The sequence below is a fragment of the Pistacia vera genome, unplaced genomic scaffold (genome assembly GCF_008641045.1).
Source record: "Pistacia vera cultivar Batoury unplaced genomic scaffold, PisVer_v2 Contig838, whole genome shotgun sequence".
In the NCBI taxonomy this organism is placed as follows: domain Eukaryota; kingdom Viridiplantae; phylum Streptophyta; class Magnoliopsida; order Sapindales; family Anacardiaceae; genus Pistacia; species Pistacia vera.
Genome location: NW_022196710.1, coordinates 597,831 through 617,443, shown reverse-complemented (window position 1 = coordinate 617,443; position 19,613 = coordinate 597,831). Strand labels below are relative to the sequence as shown.

Sequence of the window (19,613 nt, the reverse complement as noted above, 5' to 3'; positions counted from 1 at the left end):
CACCCTTAGGTTTTTTTTAATTATTCTTTTTATTTTTAACTTGTTAACGTAAAGGTTTGCTTCAATGGGAGATTTGCAATTTGTGTATATATATATATATGTGTGTGTGTGTGTGTGTGTGTATGTGTGTGTGTGTGTGTGTGTGTGAATCTTTATTTTTGAAGGTATTATATAAAAAAAAAAAATCATATTGACACATATTTATTTTATTATTATTATTTTTAAATAATTGAGGCATTTAAGTTCACATTAAAGTCTGTATAATTTTTAAGAACATAAAACATTCTACAAACCTAATGAACTAAGATAATTTTACAAATTATTGATAGATACCTCTCATACGACTAGAATTCAAGACCACTTAAATATAGCTAATCGTAATAGTTAAAGGGTTTGTCAGACCAAAGAGGTTTATTGTTTTATTATTACAAACCATCATACAACACATTTCCTCATCTTTCCAGAAATTTCTTTCTAAAATTTTAAATTAAAAACATTATTCTAGAAAAAGTTCAATTTATATTATAGATACTCCATCTTCAATTCTGTTCATTTTCAAAATAAAACACATATTTCATTAGATGATATTGAAAGTGTGGGCTGATAAGCAAGAAGACGTCGTATATTAACACGATTTGACAAGCAACTACGAACACAAAGAAAACATTGAATATATTGAGAGGAAAAGAAAAGAATACGAGGCAGAATTTTTTTAGAATTTTTAATACTTACTGATTTTATTAGAGCAATTCCTTTTTATAACTACGAGTGGTAATCCATGTGATTACTTATCTCAGTCATTCATTTCTACCCAAAGAAACATAAAATTAAACAATTTCATTCGAGCTACAAATGGTCAATTTTGACGAATGAAATTATCCAAACCGTTTATTTCTATACAAAGAAACATAAAATTAAACAATTTCATTCGAGCTACAAATGGTCAATTTTGACGAATGAAATTATCCAAACCGTTTATTTCTACCCAAAGAAACATAAAATTAAACAATTTCATTCGTCAGATCTCTGCTCTAGTGTTCAAAGAGTCATTACTTTGCATAGTAGTTTCTTTTGCCGGGAAGACAAAACAATGGGCGGGAGAATTCCAACTAACGCCTATGTTATCTTTTGTTTTGTTTCATTATGTTTAACAGTAGTCACCCTCTTTTCTTAGTAATCATTTGTACCACTTACTCAACCCAGGCAACTTCTTTTCTTTTCAATAATTTCGTTGTTTGTCTTTAAAGTAGAAGCATTTACATGGTGATGTTGGTGAGAGTGGGGCTAATTAGCAAGAAAAATCCAAACACGTACACTGTGCACCTCCTCAAATCAATAAGTGGAGCCATTGGTCAAAACAAGAAAAACAACATGCCATCAATAATTTTTTTAAAGATTTTTATTACACTCCCCTTCATTTGGAAGTTGAAACACATGGCTTATATATTTCTTACGTCACAAACAATCTATAATATTACATAATCATATTGATAATTGATCGTGTTCACTGACACCGTCTAAAGGCATCTCTGACCTACGCCAAAATGGTGTAAAAATACACCAAAATGGCGTGGGTTGGTGCTCCAACCTATGCCAAAGCGCCATGCCATTTTGGTGTGGCGTTACAGTATTGCACCACACCAAAATGACGTGATACTGTAGCACACAATAATTTTTTTTTAATTTTGTATTTTTTAGTTTTGTTAAGTTAATTTGAGTATTAAATTTTATACCAAAAATCACTCCAAATTTGATTATTTGTATTTAATTTAATTTGATTATTATTTATAATAATAAATTCATAATAATGATATAATTCAAAAAATGATGAAAAAATAAAAATAAAACTTTATTCAATGTAAATATTAAACTACAATAACTTAAAATAAAAATTAACACCAAATTTGAGAATGTCCGATTTTGAAATTTTCTAACTCGATATAAACAAATCAAAGATACAGAGGTTCACCATGCTCTTTGAAATGCATTAATTGATCATATGTGGGAAGAACATACTAATTCGGAAAATTAAATTACTATCAATATGGAATTTTACCTTTGTGTTGTTGTTGTTTTTTTTTTTTTTTTATCATTTTATATTAGATGTAATGTTTTTCTATATTAAATGTAATATTTATTTGATTAAATAAATGTTTAATTTTATTAAATTAGTATAATTTTCAAAATAATTATTATTTAATAAAAATATTATTCCTAATATTTAATTAATATATACAAAAATAATGAGTGAAATAGATTAATTGTTGATTATTATAATAAAAGAAAAAAATATTCTACAGAATATTCTTTTTGATGTAATATTTGGTGTTGTGGGTTGGAGATAGAATTGTGTTTTGCATCAAAATTTGTATCAATTTTATACAATTTTGTACCAAATTTGTGTAATGGGTTGGAGAATGGAGATGATCTAATGTTTGTTAAAAAAAAGTTGCCTTGCCGCATATCTCTATTGCAGAAAACAGCAAGCGAAACACCTCCTCAAGACAAATTAAGTGGAGCCATTAGCCAAAGTGTGGGGATAAGTATGAATCACATGTACTTATTTCCAAACTTTATGGATAAGTGGAGCCGTCACCTTAATCTCTTTCACATAGAAAAGCACCAAGTGATAGTATTTAATTTCTCCATGAATGGTGCTATACTGTTATAAGAATTATTTTAAACTTTTTTTAAAATATTGATTTCGTATAATTCTCCTAAAATGTTCTCGAACGTTTAGACAATTTACTTAGAAGAGAAACTCCATTAGGTAATATATGTAATAGTGCAACAACTCAACATCATGAACATAACAATATGATTAAACAAGTCAATGTAATTTATAGACTATTAGACATAGTTAAAAAAAAATTAATATAACAATATGATTAAAGCAAATTTTGATTTATTGCCCCACTTTGGATCTAATATGGTAAAATAAATTCTAAATTTAAGAAATTATATTACATAATCATTCATCTTATTTTAATAAGTTGAATTGTATTTCTGATAATTTATAAAATTTTAAAAGAAATCAAGCTCTGAAAGATTAACCAAACCCAAGTTTATGCGATAGAATTCATATAAACATTGCATATGCTCTAATTTTATAATCTGAATCCATAAATATTAAAACTCAAAAGGAAAAATGTCAAATGCACAATAAAAAAGAACAAAATTTTGGATTCAAATTAAGATTATGTTCCATGCAGGGCGGATCCAGAAATCTTTATTAGGGTGGGCCAAACAAAAATTTTTAGTTCTAAAATTGAGAGTGGGCCATAATTTTTTAATATTTGATAATAAAAATTAAGGGTGAGCTAAAGTCAAACTAAATGAAATAATATATTTAATTTTTGTTTTTAAAAAATTGAGAGTAGGCTATGGCCCACCCTTAATACACTTTGGATCTGCCCCTATTGCAGGGCGGATCCAAAAATCTTTATTAGGGTGGGTCAAACAAAAATTTTTAGTTCTAAAATTGAAAGTAGGCCATAATTTTTTAATATTTGATAATAAAAATTAAGGGTGGGTCAAAGTCAAATTAAATGGAATAATATATTTAATTTTTGTTTTTTAAAAATTGAGAGTGGGCCATGGCCCACCCTTAATACACTTTGCATCCGCGTGTTTAAACTTGGTTAGAGAATGAACAATGGAAGCTGACTTTATTTCTTTTCTTTTTTCTGTTTAAAAGTTTTAATTTAAGAAGAAAAGATTTCAAGAGAAATTAAATTAATTTCTCTTTAAACTGATTTTATTTTCCTATGAAAATTTATAAGCAATATAGAGAATCTTTTTTACTGTTAAGCTTGTGATATATGTGTGGCTTCTTTTGCAAGGCTTTCTGCTTTCGCTTAATTATTGTACTTGGCTACTTCAGGTTTCAGACTCAGACTTCACGTGGGTTGCTTTTCAGTTTTTAATGAGTGATTGGACCATTAATTCTAATTTCTATGCTGAGATGATTCCATTGAAGTCATTTCATTAATTTTTATCGCATTTTTAAACCAAACATGAATAATTAGGGCTTACGTTTGGTTAGATTTTGGGAATATTATTTTTAGTATTTTCAAAAAAGTTAAACAGTGAAATACCTAAAAACTCGTAATATTATTCAATTTTATTTAATATTTTTTAAACCCCCTAAATTTATTAATTCAATTAAATACCCCTAAATATTTTTAATGTTTTTGTTACGACGACTCCGGCCATCCTCCGGCGGTGGTGGTCGGCTGTCCGTATTTGAGGGTAGATTGGGGGTGTTTTTGTTAACTTTTAATATTTTATTATAAAGGGTGTTTTGTAAAAAACAAACATAGGGGATATTTTATAATTTGTTAATTCTACATCGTAATACCCGCCCAATTCAACTTTTTTTTTTAACTTTTTTCAAAAAACTTTTCCCCAAAACACAAAATTGTGAACCAAACGGAGCCTAGGATTTATTTTTGTCTTACCAAAAAGATAAAAAGAAAGAATACGAATATATGATTAGAGTCTCTGATTTAGATATAGTCCGTTTGTTTCGATATTTTATATCCTATTTCCAACTCTATTTTTAAAATATCTGTTTATTTTATTATCCTTAAATGATTATATTTTCTTTAATTATTTTTAAATCTCTTAATTTTATTAGTTTAACTAAACATCTTTAAAAAAAAAAATTTAAAAATTAACAAAAAAACCTCATTCACCCACATTTATTAAATTCTGGCTACCACTGTCAGAAGGTGATCAGAATCTAGTATAATAGTATATTACCAATTAGATCTAACTAATAGTATATCAATCTATCATTTTTTGATCAGATATACAGTCAAAGATCTGGTCGTTAACTGTCAGATTTTTTGCCGTAGCTGATCGTCAAAGACGGTTATATCTAGTCGTAGATCTAACTTTTTTCAACTAGATCCATGATAAAAAAGGCCATATCGATACACAAATGATTAAATCATGTCGGTTGTGCACTCTAACACTAGATTTTGACAGTGGTAGTCGAAATCTGACAACTGTAGATGAGGATATTTTATAAAATTTTTATATATTGGAGTGGTTAATAAATTAGCAAACCTAAAAAAGTATTTTTTGTTAAGGTTCTTGCCCTTCTCCTCAAGATAATTTTCTTAGTTATCTGAAAATGTAAAGAAAGATCTGGAAGTCAATAGCTATTGATAAGTTTACAAATGTCCCTAAATAAAAGCAACCTGCAGGCAGATGATATTGATAACTGATATGTGTGGTCTATAAGCATGAAATGGATCACATTAACTTATTTCCACATTTTATGGATACGCGGGGCCATCAACCTTATCTCTTTCACATAGAAAACCACCGATGATAATATTTAATTTCAACATTTATTACATCATACCTACTGCATCAGCCTGCAGGCTGCTTTTATTTAGATTGTACTTGAAACCTCTTTCATTTTAAGAAAAAAAAAAAAAAAAAGAAAAAGCAAATTAAAAAAAGAAGAAAGAATGGGTATTGAGATCTTTGTGAACCAGCAGACCTATAAAGTATACACACAAGTTGTCACCTGCTTCTTTGGCTTATTCGCATATTTCCTATTTAAAAAAACACAAGTTGACCGACCAAGAAAAGACTAAGTGTAAATTAATTAACCGGAGCTTACTAAATAATTTTCAAAGACTGTGTACCAAACACCTATTTAACAAATGCTAATTGAAGGATTAAATAAAGACCCAATTTAACATCAACCTTTAATAAAATCATCAAGTCATTTTGGGTTTTGCTCAGATGGCAAGAAATTGGACTTGAGAGTTGAGACAACCTAGACTCGAGATTCCTCACAAACGGAAAATAGGCCCACGGGCCATGAAAGGCTGGCAAGTATCCACATCTAATGGGTCAAATAATCATAACTGGATCATTAACAGCCCAAGCCCAAGCCCGAGAAATTTGTCTAATGAGAGTTGGACCCAAACCTATGAAGTGATGACAAGTGGCCACTTGCCAAAACAAGATACCTTATCATTAAGCACCAATTCTTGTAATTATCACTTCCTGGATTAATTTGATGAGAGAGAAAATTAATTCGCCCTGAGTCACTGCATTCATAGAATACAACGAAATCGGAGTCCTGATCATTTTCAACATTGTAACAAATACCCCCATGCCACCCCCCCCCCCCCCCCCCCCTCAAACTAATAACTATTAATCTATTTTAATTTTTGATTAACAAATAGTTTCTACACAAGAAGATTGAATTTGGAGTAAATTCTCGTTTTGTCCTTACGTATATAATTGAATTACCATACTATCTTTACTGGTTTAAGTATCTATTAGAATCAAGGTTTATCCTAATAGTTTAGAGGCGAACGACTTATGATACCAAGGTTTGTCGAAACGAACAAGTTGGTACCTAAAAGGTTGATGAAAAGACAAACAGATACCTTCCGTCATTTCTGTAGTGATTTTCATTTGATAATAGTGAAAAGACTAAAATTTGCTAAATTATTGTTTCCTTAAGATATTTTAGTTTTTATAAATTTAAAAATATCTAAAAAACCCCAGGTTTGCTAATTTGACTACATACCCCACTATATAAGAAAGTTATAAAATAACAAAAACACCCCCGCCACCCCAGTGCCAATTCCGGCCACCGCCGCCGGACACCTGGCCGGAAAAATTGCGTTACGACACAGCAACCCATCGGATCTGTGTCGAAACTGCGTAAGATCTTCATTTTCCGGCAATATCCGTGCTGATCGTGCCGAAAAAGGCCAGATCTAACGGCCGTCATGAACCGGGAACTGCCGAAATTGTGTTACGACACAGACCCATTCGGATCTGGTAGCTAACACTCGATCTGGCATTTTCCGGCCAGATCCGTGGAAGGAGATCTGGCGACGGAAACCAAAAAGGCACAGATCTGGCCGTCGAGGCCCCAGAAAAGGCCAGACTTGATTGGGACTTTTCGGCAGATGTGGCTGGATCGGGCCGGAAAGGACAGATCGTAGGTTTGTACGACACAGATCCGACGTTCTGTGTCGTAACACAATATTCCGGGCGCACTACCGGGGATTTTAGGCGGTGGTGGCCGGAATCTGGCACTGTGGGTGGCGGGGTGTTTTTGGATTTTAAAAAGTTTTATATATTGGGTCATTAGTCAAATTAGCAAACTTAGGGGGTTTTTTAGAAATTTTTAAATTTATAAAAAACTAAAAATAAAACTTTCAAGGGCATTTAGTCTTTTCACCTATTATCAAACGAAAATCACTAACAGAAAGAACGGAAGGTACCCATTTGTCGTTTCAAACTTTGTGGGTACCAACTATCGTTTCGGCAAATTAGGTATGTATAAGTCGTTCTCCCATAGTTTAAACTACAATCTCTAGTTTAATAGATCCTAATCCAAGAGGTTTTGGTTCGTGGTCGATATAGTTTTATAAGCATATGACATATCAATATATATAATATAGCTATTAATAAATAAAAATATTTAAAAAAAAAAAAGCAATTATGGGACGAACTATTTGTTAATGATTCTACTCGAATTAAATCTTCAATTTTAACTCAAATTAGCATCGTAGCACCATAGAAATTTAATTATGTAGTTGCTTCACTTATTGAGAACAAGATAGGTATTTCCAGTGATCTCTTACTCTAATTTCCAATGTCCATGCACAAAACTTGAATTCTCATAGCATCCTCTCTCCACTTTTAATCCTCGAATTCCTGTGCTTGTAACCCACAGAATTTCTGCAAACTTCTGTCGTTCATGGCCTCAAAACTCTTCCCAACCATTCTTGTGAGCTGAACTCACTCGCAATATATGGTTGATCCCCATTATCCCAGTTACAATATATCTTGTAACATAACATGGCTTCCATCCCACATAACTGAATCGACATAAATGATTTTTCCGTGGATTCGATGTGTTATGTTGTTCCATCCTTATTATCTAGAAGTAGAGATAACACCTTGAGATGATTATCTTCGAAGGCAATCTGTATGCCACCATGTAGAAAAAGTTTCATTGAGAAAACCTGATACCGTCCCTCATTTATGATTGGAACACTTTGAAGCTCTTCACCATTAAACTTTCGAACATGCCAAAGATGGCATCGCTCACGCATTAGTACCGTGATTGAACACCGACCCTACGTTTCCTCAGTGGCTGATAATGACTGGTAAAGAATGAACTTATCGATGTTACGCTAAGACAAGAAGATTCGGCGTCGATAAAAATTACTTTCTCATATTCAATGAGTTGCCATACGCGAAGCTTGCTGTAATTCCATTCATTGTATGAGTCTTTTACGGAAAACGGGCTGCGAATACGCGAAATTAGCTTCGTCTTCCATCCGGCAGCTCGAAGTCCACGTATAGATTTGTCACTTAAAGATTTATCATGAAGAAGAACAAGGTCTCTTTTAGTGTTGCTTTGGATTATGCTTTGCGCCAAAGCGATTGCCCCACAAACGTAACCTTCTGAGGAATGAAGAACTGTTACATAGGCTTCTCTTTCATAATGTGCGGTGTAATTCAATTTTGTTTGCAAGAAATATCTCCATTCCTCTTTTCCTGCAACTCGAAGAAACAACAGTAAAATCAAACTGAAAACGTATGGAAAAGCATCACCTTCCAACGTAAAGATGACGAGATTAATTAGAGCGTTCATGGCTTTAAATAATTTTTATTGACCAGTAGTTAAAGCAGAATCAAACAGACTATTAGATAATTTCGGAGTATTCTTGTCTTTAATCAGACAAATAATGAATATTCTTGTCTCTAATATGGAGGTTACGTACCGAATCAATTCTGACTTAATTATATATGATGGCAACCAACTTAAGTTATATATTAATTTATTAATAAATTGCTTGACAAATTTGGAGATAAGATGCTGATTCATGAATGATATATACAGATATTTTGCATTAATTCACCAAACTTATTATACAAATATATAATCCATTTTAAGAATCAAAATTGAAAGCATAGATTGGAGAAATTGCATAACATTTATTAAAGCTAAATGGAAAACAAAACTTACTAAAATTCGGAACTAATTAATGCAAAAATTAAGAAAAACTTAATTGTTATTAAACAAGGTTTTAATTAAAACTTAAAAGACCATATTTACTGGTAAGTTACTACTTATTAATTTAAATGAAAGAGTCAATGACTTTTTCCCACCCAAGGTTTGCCTTAACGACACTTTCCCACCTAAAAAGTTTCAAAATACCACTTTCTCACCTAACGTTTATATTCCATTAATTTTCAAAATACACTTCACTTTCTTAGTCAGCGTTCGGCAAGTTACCAGGAGTTGAGGTAAAAAAAAATTTGTGGAGTGGAGGCCGATGGATAGAATGGTGGTGATCGATTGAATATTTGCGGCCGAAAATTAACTAAGAATAGGAAACCTTAATCTTGTAGTGGCCGACAATCTATCAGATATTAGGTGTCAAAGTAAGAGGGTTTTTGTCGAGAGGAGATTGGAGGTTCAAATGGTGGTTACAGAGAGAATTTTCTTTGTCGGAATCGGCTTTAGGTAGTAACTGAATATTAACTTTGGGTGGAAAGTGGTATTTTAAAACTTTTTGGGTGAGAAAATGTCATTAAGGCAAACCTTGGGTGGGAATATCGTTTACTCTAAATTAAATTAGAAGTTAGAACAAGTACTCAGATCATACAATTCAAACCCTAGGACAATTGTATCTATATATGGCAACAAATTTTTTTCTTCCATGTTAGGTAACCAAACTAAACCTTTCAGGTAGCAATCTAATAACTAGATAATTATAGTAGGTAATTAAAACACTAATTAAATAGATTAAAATTCAGTAAAAAAATTGAACTAAAACTCACCGGTTTCTGCATATCCAGGAGAGATTTGGCATGACCCAACAGGCATAATAACTTTTTGTTTTTGTTAGGGCCAAAAATCGTCCTCGGCCCAAATAGGAAAACAAGATCACTGGTGAAAAATGACCAGGTCCAATCTTGCAGAGGCCCAATCAGGATTAGCCCTATCTCTCACGAAGCATAACCGGCCCAAACCACATGGGCACGAACCTAATAGGCTCTGTCCAGTGGCTAGGCCTATGGGTGAGCCCAGAGCCCATAGCCCCTTCAACATTTTCCCATTCTTGATCAATCCCCTATTCAAGGTCGTCTTCCTCTTTCCTGGCGACTTTCTTACTTGGGAGTCATTCTCCTAAATGGAATTAACTTCCTATTTAGACACTGATAACGACAGTTGATTACGGCCCTGATTCTTCTAGGGTTGGCATCACAGTCACACTAGGACTCCTGCTCCCACCAGGATTGGGAGACCAGACGACCACTATATAAGTAGAGGCCAGCCCTCTGACAAAGGGGATCGACTACACCTTCACCCGAGGCTATTCACTTGAGTCTCGCTTATTCGCCGTAGTCCCAGTCCCCAACTGGACTTCCGGTAATCTCTCATTCCCTAGCCCTCACTATATTAGCCTCTCAGCCTTGCTGACTTGAGTGTCGGAGTGCCTACGGCAAACACTACCCTGGTGTTTCCCGTTCGCTTCACGCGTGTGTTTCTCTACGTGTGCAGGTACAGCAGATCGCTAGTGGCCTCAACCTCGCGGGATCAGACCCCCCTTTCCGTACAGGTAGATTTTTACATCTACAGTTTGGCGCCCACCGTGGTGTTTCCCGTTCGCTTCACGCGTGTGTTTCTCTACGTGTGCAGGTACAGCAGATCGCTAGTGGCCTCAACCTCGCGGGATCAGACCCCCCTTTCCGTACAGGTAGATTTTTACATCTACAGTTTGGCGCCCACCGTGGTGTTTCCCGTTCGCTTCACGCGTGTGTTTCTCTACGTGTGCAGGTACAGCAGATCGCTAGTGGCCTCAACCTCGCGGGATCAGACCCCCTTTTCCGTACAGGTAGATTTTTACATCTACAGTTTGGCGCCCNATGTGCAAAAGTTTCGGTTCTAGTTTGTCTGGTCCGGCGCTCCAATGGTACACGAATCTCCCGAACGGATCCATCGATTCATTCGCTCAGCTTACTGACACCTTTGTGGAACAGTTCGCCAGCAGCAAGAAGCTAGAGAAGTTGTCGGCCGACTTGTACCGAGTATACCAACGGAGAGGGGAACCATTGAGAGAGTACGTTAGCGGATTCAACAAAGAGAAGATCTCTATTCATTCCTGTAACCCCGAGACCGCTGTGGACGCTTTCAGGAAAGGCCTCCTCCCAGATGGAGAACTATACAAGGAGCTTACAAAGCTGGGTTGTACCACCATGGAAGACGCTCTGGCCCGAGCCGTTATCCAGATAAGGTGGGAGGAAGATGAGATGAACCGAGCCGCCCATTCCAGATACGAACCAAGGCGGAACGACAGGAAACCAGAGCCTAGACCGGCAGAGCACCGCTACCAACCCCCCGCACGGAATATGGGCAGAGCAAGGAGACCATATGACCGCCAACCCTTGAGAAGTAATAACAGGCATTCGGGATCGAACCAGTTCAAAATACCAGAATACAGTCTCAGCATCGAACCAACCCAGGTCGTAGAGATAATGAAAGGAATGGGATCCGCTGTCAAGTGGCCTGGTAAGCTCAATCCCAAGGCAAGGAGAGACACAACCAAGTGGTGCGAGTTCCACAACGATCATGGGCATAACACCGCGGACTGCATCGCCTTGCGGCTCGAGGTTGCCGCACTTCTAAAGAGAGGACACCTCCGTGATCTACTCACTGACAAGGGGAAGAACACCATTAGCCAGAAAAGCTCCAAACAACAGTCGCCCCCTCCGCGTGAACCCACACCGAAGGGTTTCTGCTCACTAATCTCCGGAGGATCAGCAATCAGTGGGATAATTTACTCATCAGCAAAACGACATGCTAGAACTAGCCATCATGAAGTCCAGTCCATCCAACCGGTCTCGAAGTCATACTCCCATCAGGTAATTCAGTTCGAGGATGACGAACCAATCACCCTAGCCGCTCCTCACCATGACGCTTTAGTCCTCTCCTTGCAAATAGCCAACATCCTAGTGAAAAGAGTGTTCGTAGATGGGGGTTCGTCAGCAAATATCCTCTTCCTCGAAGCGGTCAAAGCAATGAGAATCACTTTCAAGTAATATTTTATTAAACGGTTATACATGTAAATTTTCTATAAAAATCAATTAAACGTATTTTAACTCTACTTATTACAGTTTTGACCTCATAAAAAATTTAAGGCTTGGCCCAATGTTTCAACCCAATAAACACCTTAGAAACTCTATGGTTCCCTCCATTAGCGCGGGTTTCTTCAATCGCTAAATTGTCTTCTGTTTAATCTTCCCATTTTTTAAATAAATAATATCTTAAAATTACTGTTAACGTTTTTTTTTTTTTTTCTTGTACATAAATTGTATTAATTGTAAATATCAATCGTGATGTTATGGATACACTGCACTTAATTGGGCGGCATATAGGCAGGTAAATTGTATAAAGGAAGGTACATAGACACTCTATACTATCATGACGTCATGAACTGTTAAATTGATGTGTAGGGTCAAAAATCGTCTTCGGCCCAAATAGGGAAATAAGACACTTGTGAAGGATGACAGGCCCAATCTGAGAGGCCCAATTCGGATTAGCCCTATCTGATACGAAGTATAACCGGCCCGAAATACATGGGGCGAGCCTCTAAGCCCTGTCTAAATCTAGGCCTATGAGTGGCCAGAGCCCATAGCCCTTAACATTTTCCCATTCTTGATCAATCCCCTATTCAAGGTCATCTCCTCTTTCTGGCGACTTTCCCACTTAAGGGTCATCTCCCAAATGGAATTAACTCCTATTTAGACACTGATAAGGACAGCTGATTACGGCCTGATTCTTTAGGGTTGGCTTCACAGTCACACTAGGACTCCTGCTCCACCATGATTGGAAGACAGACGACACATATAGCAGAGGCCAGTCCTCTCACAAGGCACATCGAATTAACCTTCACACCAAGGCTCTTTACTTGAGAGTCTTGCTTATTCGCCGTAGTCACGGCCCGACTAGATTTCGGTAATCTCTCATTCCCTAGCCTCACTATATTAGCCTCTCAGCCTTGTGACTTGAGCATTGGAGTGCCTACGGCAAACACCATCCTGGTGTTTCCCGTTCGTTCACGCGTGTGTTTCTCTACGGTGCAGGTACAACAGTCGCTAGTGGCCTCAACCTCACGGGATCAGACCCCTCTTCCGTACAGGTAGATTTTTACTTCTACAGTTTGGCACCCACCGTGGGGTCAGCAACATTCGGCGTGATGAACTTGTCCGTGGAGGAATATTCCATGGCTGACAATCCAGACGACGTTAACTCAGGCCTCGAGACCAGACTGGAGGCTTTTATTGCTCTCATGCAACAAAACTTAGACCAGGTGGCCGCTGGAAGCCGAAAACACATCCATCAGGCTCGAGAACCAGTCGCTAAAAGAGAAAGTAAGTCGATTCTAGAACTCGAGTTTATGCCCGACCAAGCACCCCCACTCGTTTCCGCACCATTATCCATCATGCAACCCCTCTCCACACCAGAGCAACAACCCTGGATTCTGTAAAGGGCCGCGACCGTTAACGCATTGGCGCTCGACTACTCTGTTCTGACTAACGGAGATAAAGATACAACAGCCTCGTGATCAAAACGATCCAACAATAGAGAACCCGAAGGATCAACCCATCTCCACCATACACTTCCCCTCCAGTCAACCCAAACACAAACCCCCCCTGCCTGGCTCACCCTCGCGGGGTGAACGGCCAAACCAAACCAACTCCAGCTCTTGAGCCCGTCCATCCCGAAAGACGAGACGACACGAACAACTCCCTGACCGTTCATGTAGGGAAGAACAACAGAACAGTGACAATGGGAGTCACCAACCAGAAGGATGAATGAAGACACATGCTACCAAGGAGCGCACGACGGACTAATATATCAGTTTACCCCCGAGGGATGACCCCACGAGACATACCAGACCGATAAGACGGGATGACCCGATAGTATCCCCTTCCCCTGTGGAACAATTATTGGCCAAGAGACTGGCCGACGTTGAGGCGGTAATGAGGGTATCCCAGGAATGCAATCCCAACCAAGAAGAGCAGACCGAATTGTACGCCGATTCACCTTTTGCGGACGAGATCGCCCTGGCTGACATGTCCCAGAAATTCACTATCCCCAACATGAAACCATAGACGGTACCACTGACCCGGACGACACATAGCCTCGTACAAGCAGCGGATGTTCACTGTTTCCATACCCCAACCACTTAGAGAAGCCTGCATGTGCAAAAGTTTCGGTTCTAGTTTGTCCGGCCCAGCGCTCCAATGGTACACGAACCTCCCGAACGGATCCAAAATCATTCGCTCAGCTTATTGACACCTTGTGGAACAGTTTGCCAGTAGCAAGAGCTAGAGAGTTGTCGGCCGACTTGTACCGAGTATACAATGAAGGGGGGAACCATTGAGGAGTATGTTAGCAGATTCAACAAAGAGAAGATCCTATTCCTTCCTGTAACCCGAGACTGCTGTGGACGTTCAGAAAAGGCCTCCTCCCAGATGGAGAACTATACAAAGAGCTTACAAAGCTGGCTGCACCCCATGGAAGACGCTTTGGCCGAGCCGTTATCCAGATAGGTGGGAGGAAGATGAGATGAACCGAGCCGCCCATTCCAGATAAGAACCAAGGCGGAACGACAGGAAGCCAGAGCCTAGACCGGTAGAACACCGATACCAACCCCCCGCACGGAATCTGGGCAGAGCAGGAGACCATATGACCGCCGACCCTTGAGAAGTGATAACAGGCATTTGGGATCTCGGAAATGAGCTAGAAGTTGCCTTAAACAAAAAAGTCCATTCACTCAGAGGCCCATTCATTCGAAAGATAGGAGAAACCCAAGGTTTATCGAAACAATAAGTTGGTACCTAAAAGGTTTGGAAACAACAAATAGGTATCTTCCATCATGTTCTGTTAGTGATTTTCGTTTGATAATAGTGAAAAGACTAGAATGCCCTTGAAAGTTTGATATTTTAGTTTTTTATAAATTTAAAAATTTCTAAAAAACTCCCTAGGTTTACTAATTGAACTAAGTACCCCAATATATAAAAATTTTGTAAAATAACAAAATTACCCCGCCACCTGTAGTGCCAGATTTCGGCCACACAGACTCATCGGATCTGTGTCGTAACGCGTCAATCTGGCATTTTCTGGCCAGATCCATGGCTGATCTAGCCGGAAAAGGCCAGATCTGGCCGTCGACACTGCAATGGAGTTTTGCAGCCTCGACAGCTAGATCTAGCCGTAGATCTGGCCTTTTCAGGCCAGATCCGTGGTGGATCTGGCTGGAAAAGGCCAGATCGACATGTTACGACACAGATCCGACGAGTCTGTGTCGTAACGCAATTTTCAGGCCGGATTCTGGAGATGGTGGCCGGAATCTGGCACTGCCGGTGGTGGGGGTATTTTTGTCATTTAACAAACTTTTTATATATGGGGATGTTTAGTTAAATTAGCAAACTTATGAGGTTTTTTAGAAATTTTTAAATTTATAAAAACTAAAATATCAAACTTTTAAGGGCATTTTAGTCTTTTCACTATTATCAAATAAAAATTACTAACCGAACATGACAGAAGGTACCTATTTATCGTTTCAAACCTTTTTAGATATTAACTTATGGTTTTGATAAATCTTGAGTATACGTAAATTGTTTGGCCTCCAAATAAATATCAATTTTCGTGATGTCATGACTGCTAAATTCTGACTTCGAAAGTATTGTTTACTGTAGACGCATATTTTGCTTTAAGGTAGAAGTCGGCTTTACCGCGAATCCCTAAATTCTTTAGCTTTTTGCTTAAAAAAATATATTAATAACATGTACTTATTTGAAGTGGGTATGCTGACGATGAAGTGGGTCTATGATGGGAACTGAACTTCTAAAAGCTTTGGTGATAGGTGATGAGCAATTTACTATCCCTCGTTACCAACAGGTACGTAATTATTTTGTTATAATGGTGTAGTTTTTGTAGACGGCACACTCGACTATTCCAGTTGAGACGAGCACGAGCTTTTCAATACTTAGTTTGGTTCGACTTGGCTCGATTGTAGCACTACTTCAGTATGCATTAGCCATAAATACTAATTAGACAATTGTCTTGGTTAGTATGTCCTTAATTACTCATCAATTAATAAAGTTCTCTTAATTGTTTAATTATGAACATTCATGTAATATGTAAAATTATTAATTTTTGCAGAAGGTGTATATCTTGTGGGGTGAAAATGATTTGATTTTCGATATGGAAACTGCCTGGAACTTGAAAGAGTATCACTTCATCTTAATTGATGTACATTTATTTCTTTATTTACCTGTGTTTTTTCGCTACAATTATTCTACTGAAAAAGAATCAACATCGACCAAATAATTTATGACGATATATAATTTATTTAATTAATTAATTCATCGACAAGTCGGACAGAATGCAACCTTTGAAGGCAATAGAGAAGGCAGGTCACGTTGTTAATCTGGAGCGACTATGCCTCTATAACAGGGAGCTCAAGAGAATTCTTGCCTACGCTCAAGACATGTCTATTATTTGATTTCTTCATATAGCAGTTTGTTCATTTGAATGTAGAGTTCATCCATGGCTGTTGAAGAAATTCGATTATGGATGAAGGGTTTAAATCTAAACTGAATTTTATTTTCAGCTGTCAGAAAATTTGCAAAGATTTCTATGATCTCTAAGTGTTTGATGAGTGTATATAATAATGTTAATAAATGAATGATATTTCAGTCAAAAGATTATGTTATGTCGCTTAGTATATAAGAATTTGAATAATTAGTTTGTATATGTGGTATTATTCTTATATAAATATCGGTAGTATTAGAGAAACGAATCCAGAAGAAACAACATTAACAAAAGTAAAATCTCAAATTAAGAGAGTATTATAGTCTTTAATTTCTTTGTAATTTACAATCCAAGGGCCTTGACGTGCATACATTTTTATATATGATTGTTGGCTAAGAGCCCCATTCATTCCAAATTAGATAGGAAACCCAATTGTTGAATTATGTGGGGGACATTTTTCTACCAAGAAAGTTTTTTGTTTCATTTCGGTGATGCGTGAGAAATTATTGGAGGAAAAGCAATACAAACACTATTTAGCTTGCACGTATTTTAATTAATCTTCGGAACTAATCTAGATAAGTCACAATGTTATTATGGCATATAGTATCAAGGTTTGAACAAAAAAATTCAAGAAAGAAAACAAATATCCTTGACCGTTAGGTTAACCCCTTAGGGTTCAGAATACACTTTTCAAGATAATATTTTATTAAACGGTATACATGTAAATTTTTCTATAAAAATCATTTTAAACGTATTTTAACTCTACTTTATTACAGTTTTTTGACCTCATAAAAAAATTTAAGGCTTGGCCCAATGTTTTTCAACCCAATAAACACCTTAGAAACTCTATGGTTCCCTCCATTAGCGCGGTTTTCTTCAATCGCTAAATTGTCTTCTTGTTTAATCTTCCCATTTTTTAATATATAATAATATCTTAAAATTACTTGTTAACGTTTTTTTTTTTTTTTTTTGTACATAAATTGTATTAATTGTAAATATCAATTTTCGTGATGTTATGGATACACTGCACTTAATTGGGCGGCATATCATGGCAGGTAAATTGTATTAATGGACTGGTACATAGACCACTCTATTACATATCATGACGTCATGAACTGTTAAATTGATGTTAGGGTCAAAAATCGTCTTCGGCCCAAATAGGGAAATAAGATCACTTGTGAAGAATGACCAGGCCCAATCTTGCAGAGGCCCAATTCGGATTAGCCCTATCTGATACGAAGTATAACCGGCCCGAACTACATGGGCGCGAGCCTCTTAAGCCCTGTCTAATATCTAGGCCTATGAGTGAGCCCAGAGCCCATAGCCCCTTCAACATTTTCCCATTCTTGATCAATCCCCTATTCAAGGTCATCTTCCTCTTTCCTGGCGACTTTCCCACTTAAGGGTCATTCTCCTAAATGGAATTAACTTCCTATTTAGACACTGATAAGGACAGCTGATTACGGCCCTGATTCTTCTAGGGTTGGCTTCACAGTCACACTAGGACTCCTGCTCCCACCATGATTGGAAGACCAGACGACCACTATATAAGCAGAGGCCAGTCCTCTCACAAGGCACATCGACATTACACCTTCACACCCAAGGCTCTTTACTTGAGAGTCTTGCTTATTCGCCGTAGTCACAGTCCCCGACTAGATTTCCGGTAATCTCTCATTCCCTAGCCTCACTATATTAGCCTCTCAGCCTTGCTGACTTGAGCATCGGAGTGCCTACGGCAAACACCATCCTGGTGTTTCCCGTTCGCTTCACGCGTGTGTTTCTCTACGTGTGCAGGTACAACAGATCGCTAGTGGCCTCAACCTCACGGGATCAGACCCCTCTTTCCGTACAGGTAGATTTTTACTTCTACAGTTTGGCACCCACCGTGGGGCCTCTAGCAATCATTCGGCGTGATGAACCTTGCTACGTGGAGGAATATTCCATGGCTGACAATCCAGACGACGTTAACTCAGGCCTCGAGACCAGACTGGAGGCTTTGATTGCTCTCATGCAACAAAACTTAGACAAGGTGGCCGCACTGGAAGCCGAAAACACATCCATCAGGCTCGAGAACCAGTCGCTAAAAGAGAAAGTAAGTCGATTCTATGAACTCGAGTTTATGCCCGACCAAGCACCCCCCAATCGTTTCCGCACCATTATCCCATCCATGCAACCCCTCTCCACACCAGAGCATCAACCCTCGGATTCTGGTAAAGGGCCGCGACCGCTTAACGCATTGGCGCTCGACTACTCTGTTCTGACTAACGGAGATAAAGATACAACAGCCTCGTGATCAAAACGATCCAACAATAGAGAACCCGAAGGATCAACCCATCTCCACCATACCACTTCCCCTCCAGTCAACCCAAACACAAACCCCCTCCTGCCTGGCTCACCCTCGCGGGGTGAACGGCCAAACCAAACCAACTCCAGCTCTTGAGCCCGTCCATCCCGAAAGACCGAACGACTACCAGACAACTCCCCTGACCGTTCATGTAGGGAAGAACAACAGAACAGTGACAATGGGAGTCATCCAACCAGAAGGGATGAATGAAGACACATGCTACCAAGGAGCGCACGACGGACTAATATATCAGTCTACCCCCCGAGGGATGACCCCACGAGACATACCAGACTCGATAAGACGGGATGACCCGATAGTATCCCCTTCCCCTGTGGAACAATTATTGGCCAAGAGACTGGCCGACGTTGAGGCGGTAATGAGGCGTATCCCAGGAATGCCAATCCCAACCAAGAAGAGCAGACCGAATTGTTACGCCGATTCACCTTTTGCGGACGAGATCGCCCTGGCTGACATGACCCAGAAATTCACTATCCCCAACATGAAACCATATGACGGTACCACTGACCCGGACGACCACATAGCCTCGTACAAGCAGCGGATGTTCACTGTTTCCATACCCCAACCACTTAGAGAAGCCTGCATGTGCAAAAGTTTCGGTTCTAGTTTGTCCGGCCCAGCGCTCCAATGGTACACGAACCT

At 38.1% G+C, this 19,613-nt stretch overlaps 2 protein-coding genes across 2 annotated transcripts; one reads left to right on the top strand and one right to left on the bottom strand.

The window, feature by feature from the left end:
• Positions 1-8,104: 8,104 nt before the first annotated feature.
• Positions 8,105-9,895, bottom strand: LOC116118123 (putative UDP-glucuronate:xylan alpha-glucuronosyltransferase 4). Its single transcript, XM_031404090.1, has 2 exons — positions 9,844-9,895; positions 8,105-8,553 (listed from the first exon to the last, which is right to left on the bottom strand). Exons 1-2 carry the CDS (start codon positions 9,887-9,889, stop codon positions 8,105-8,107), a joined length of 495 nt encoding a protein of 164 aa, XP_031259950.1. The 5' UTR covers positions 9,890-9,895.
• A 1,037-nt stretch (positions 9,896-10,932) lies between these two features.
• Positions 10,933-12,105, top strand: LOC116118122. The gene has a single exon (XM_031404089.1). It carries the CDS (start codon positions 10,933-10,935, stop codon positions 12,103-12,105), a length of 1,173 nt encoding a protein of 390 aa, XP_031259949.1.
• Positions 12,106-19,613: the final 7,508 nt, after the last annotated feature.

Coding starts and splice junctions, on each gene's coding strand:
- LOC116118122 (XM_031404089.1), top strand. CDS start 10,933: ATGTGCAAAAGTTTCGGTTCTAGTTTGTCTGGTCCGGCGCTCCAATGG.
- LOC116118123 (XM_031404090.1), bottom strand. CDS start 9,889: ATGCCTGTTGGGTCATGCCAAATCTCTCCTGGATATGCAGAAACCG. Junction 8,554..9,843: donor TCCTGGATATGCAGAAACCG/GTGAGTTTTAGT, acceptor TTCGAGTTGCAG/GAAAAGAGGAATGGAGATAT.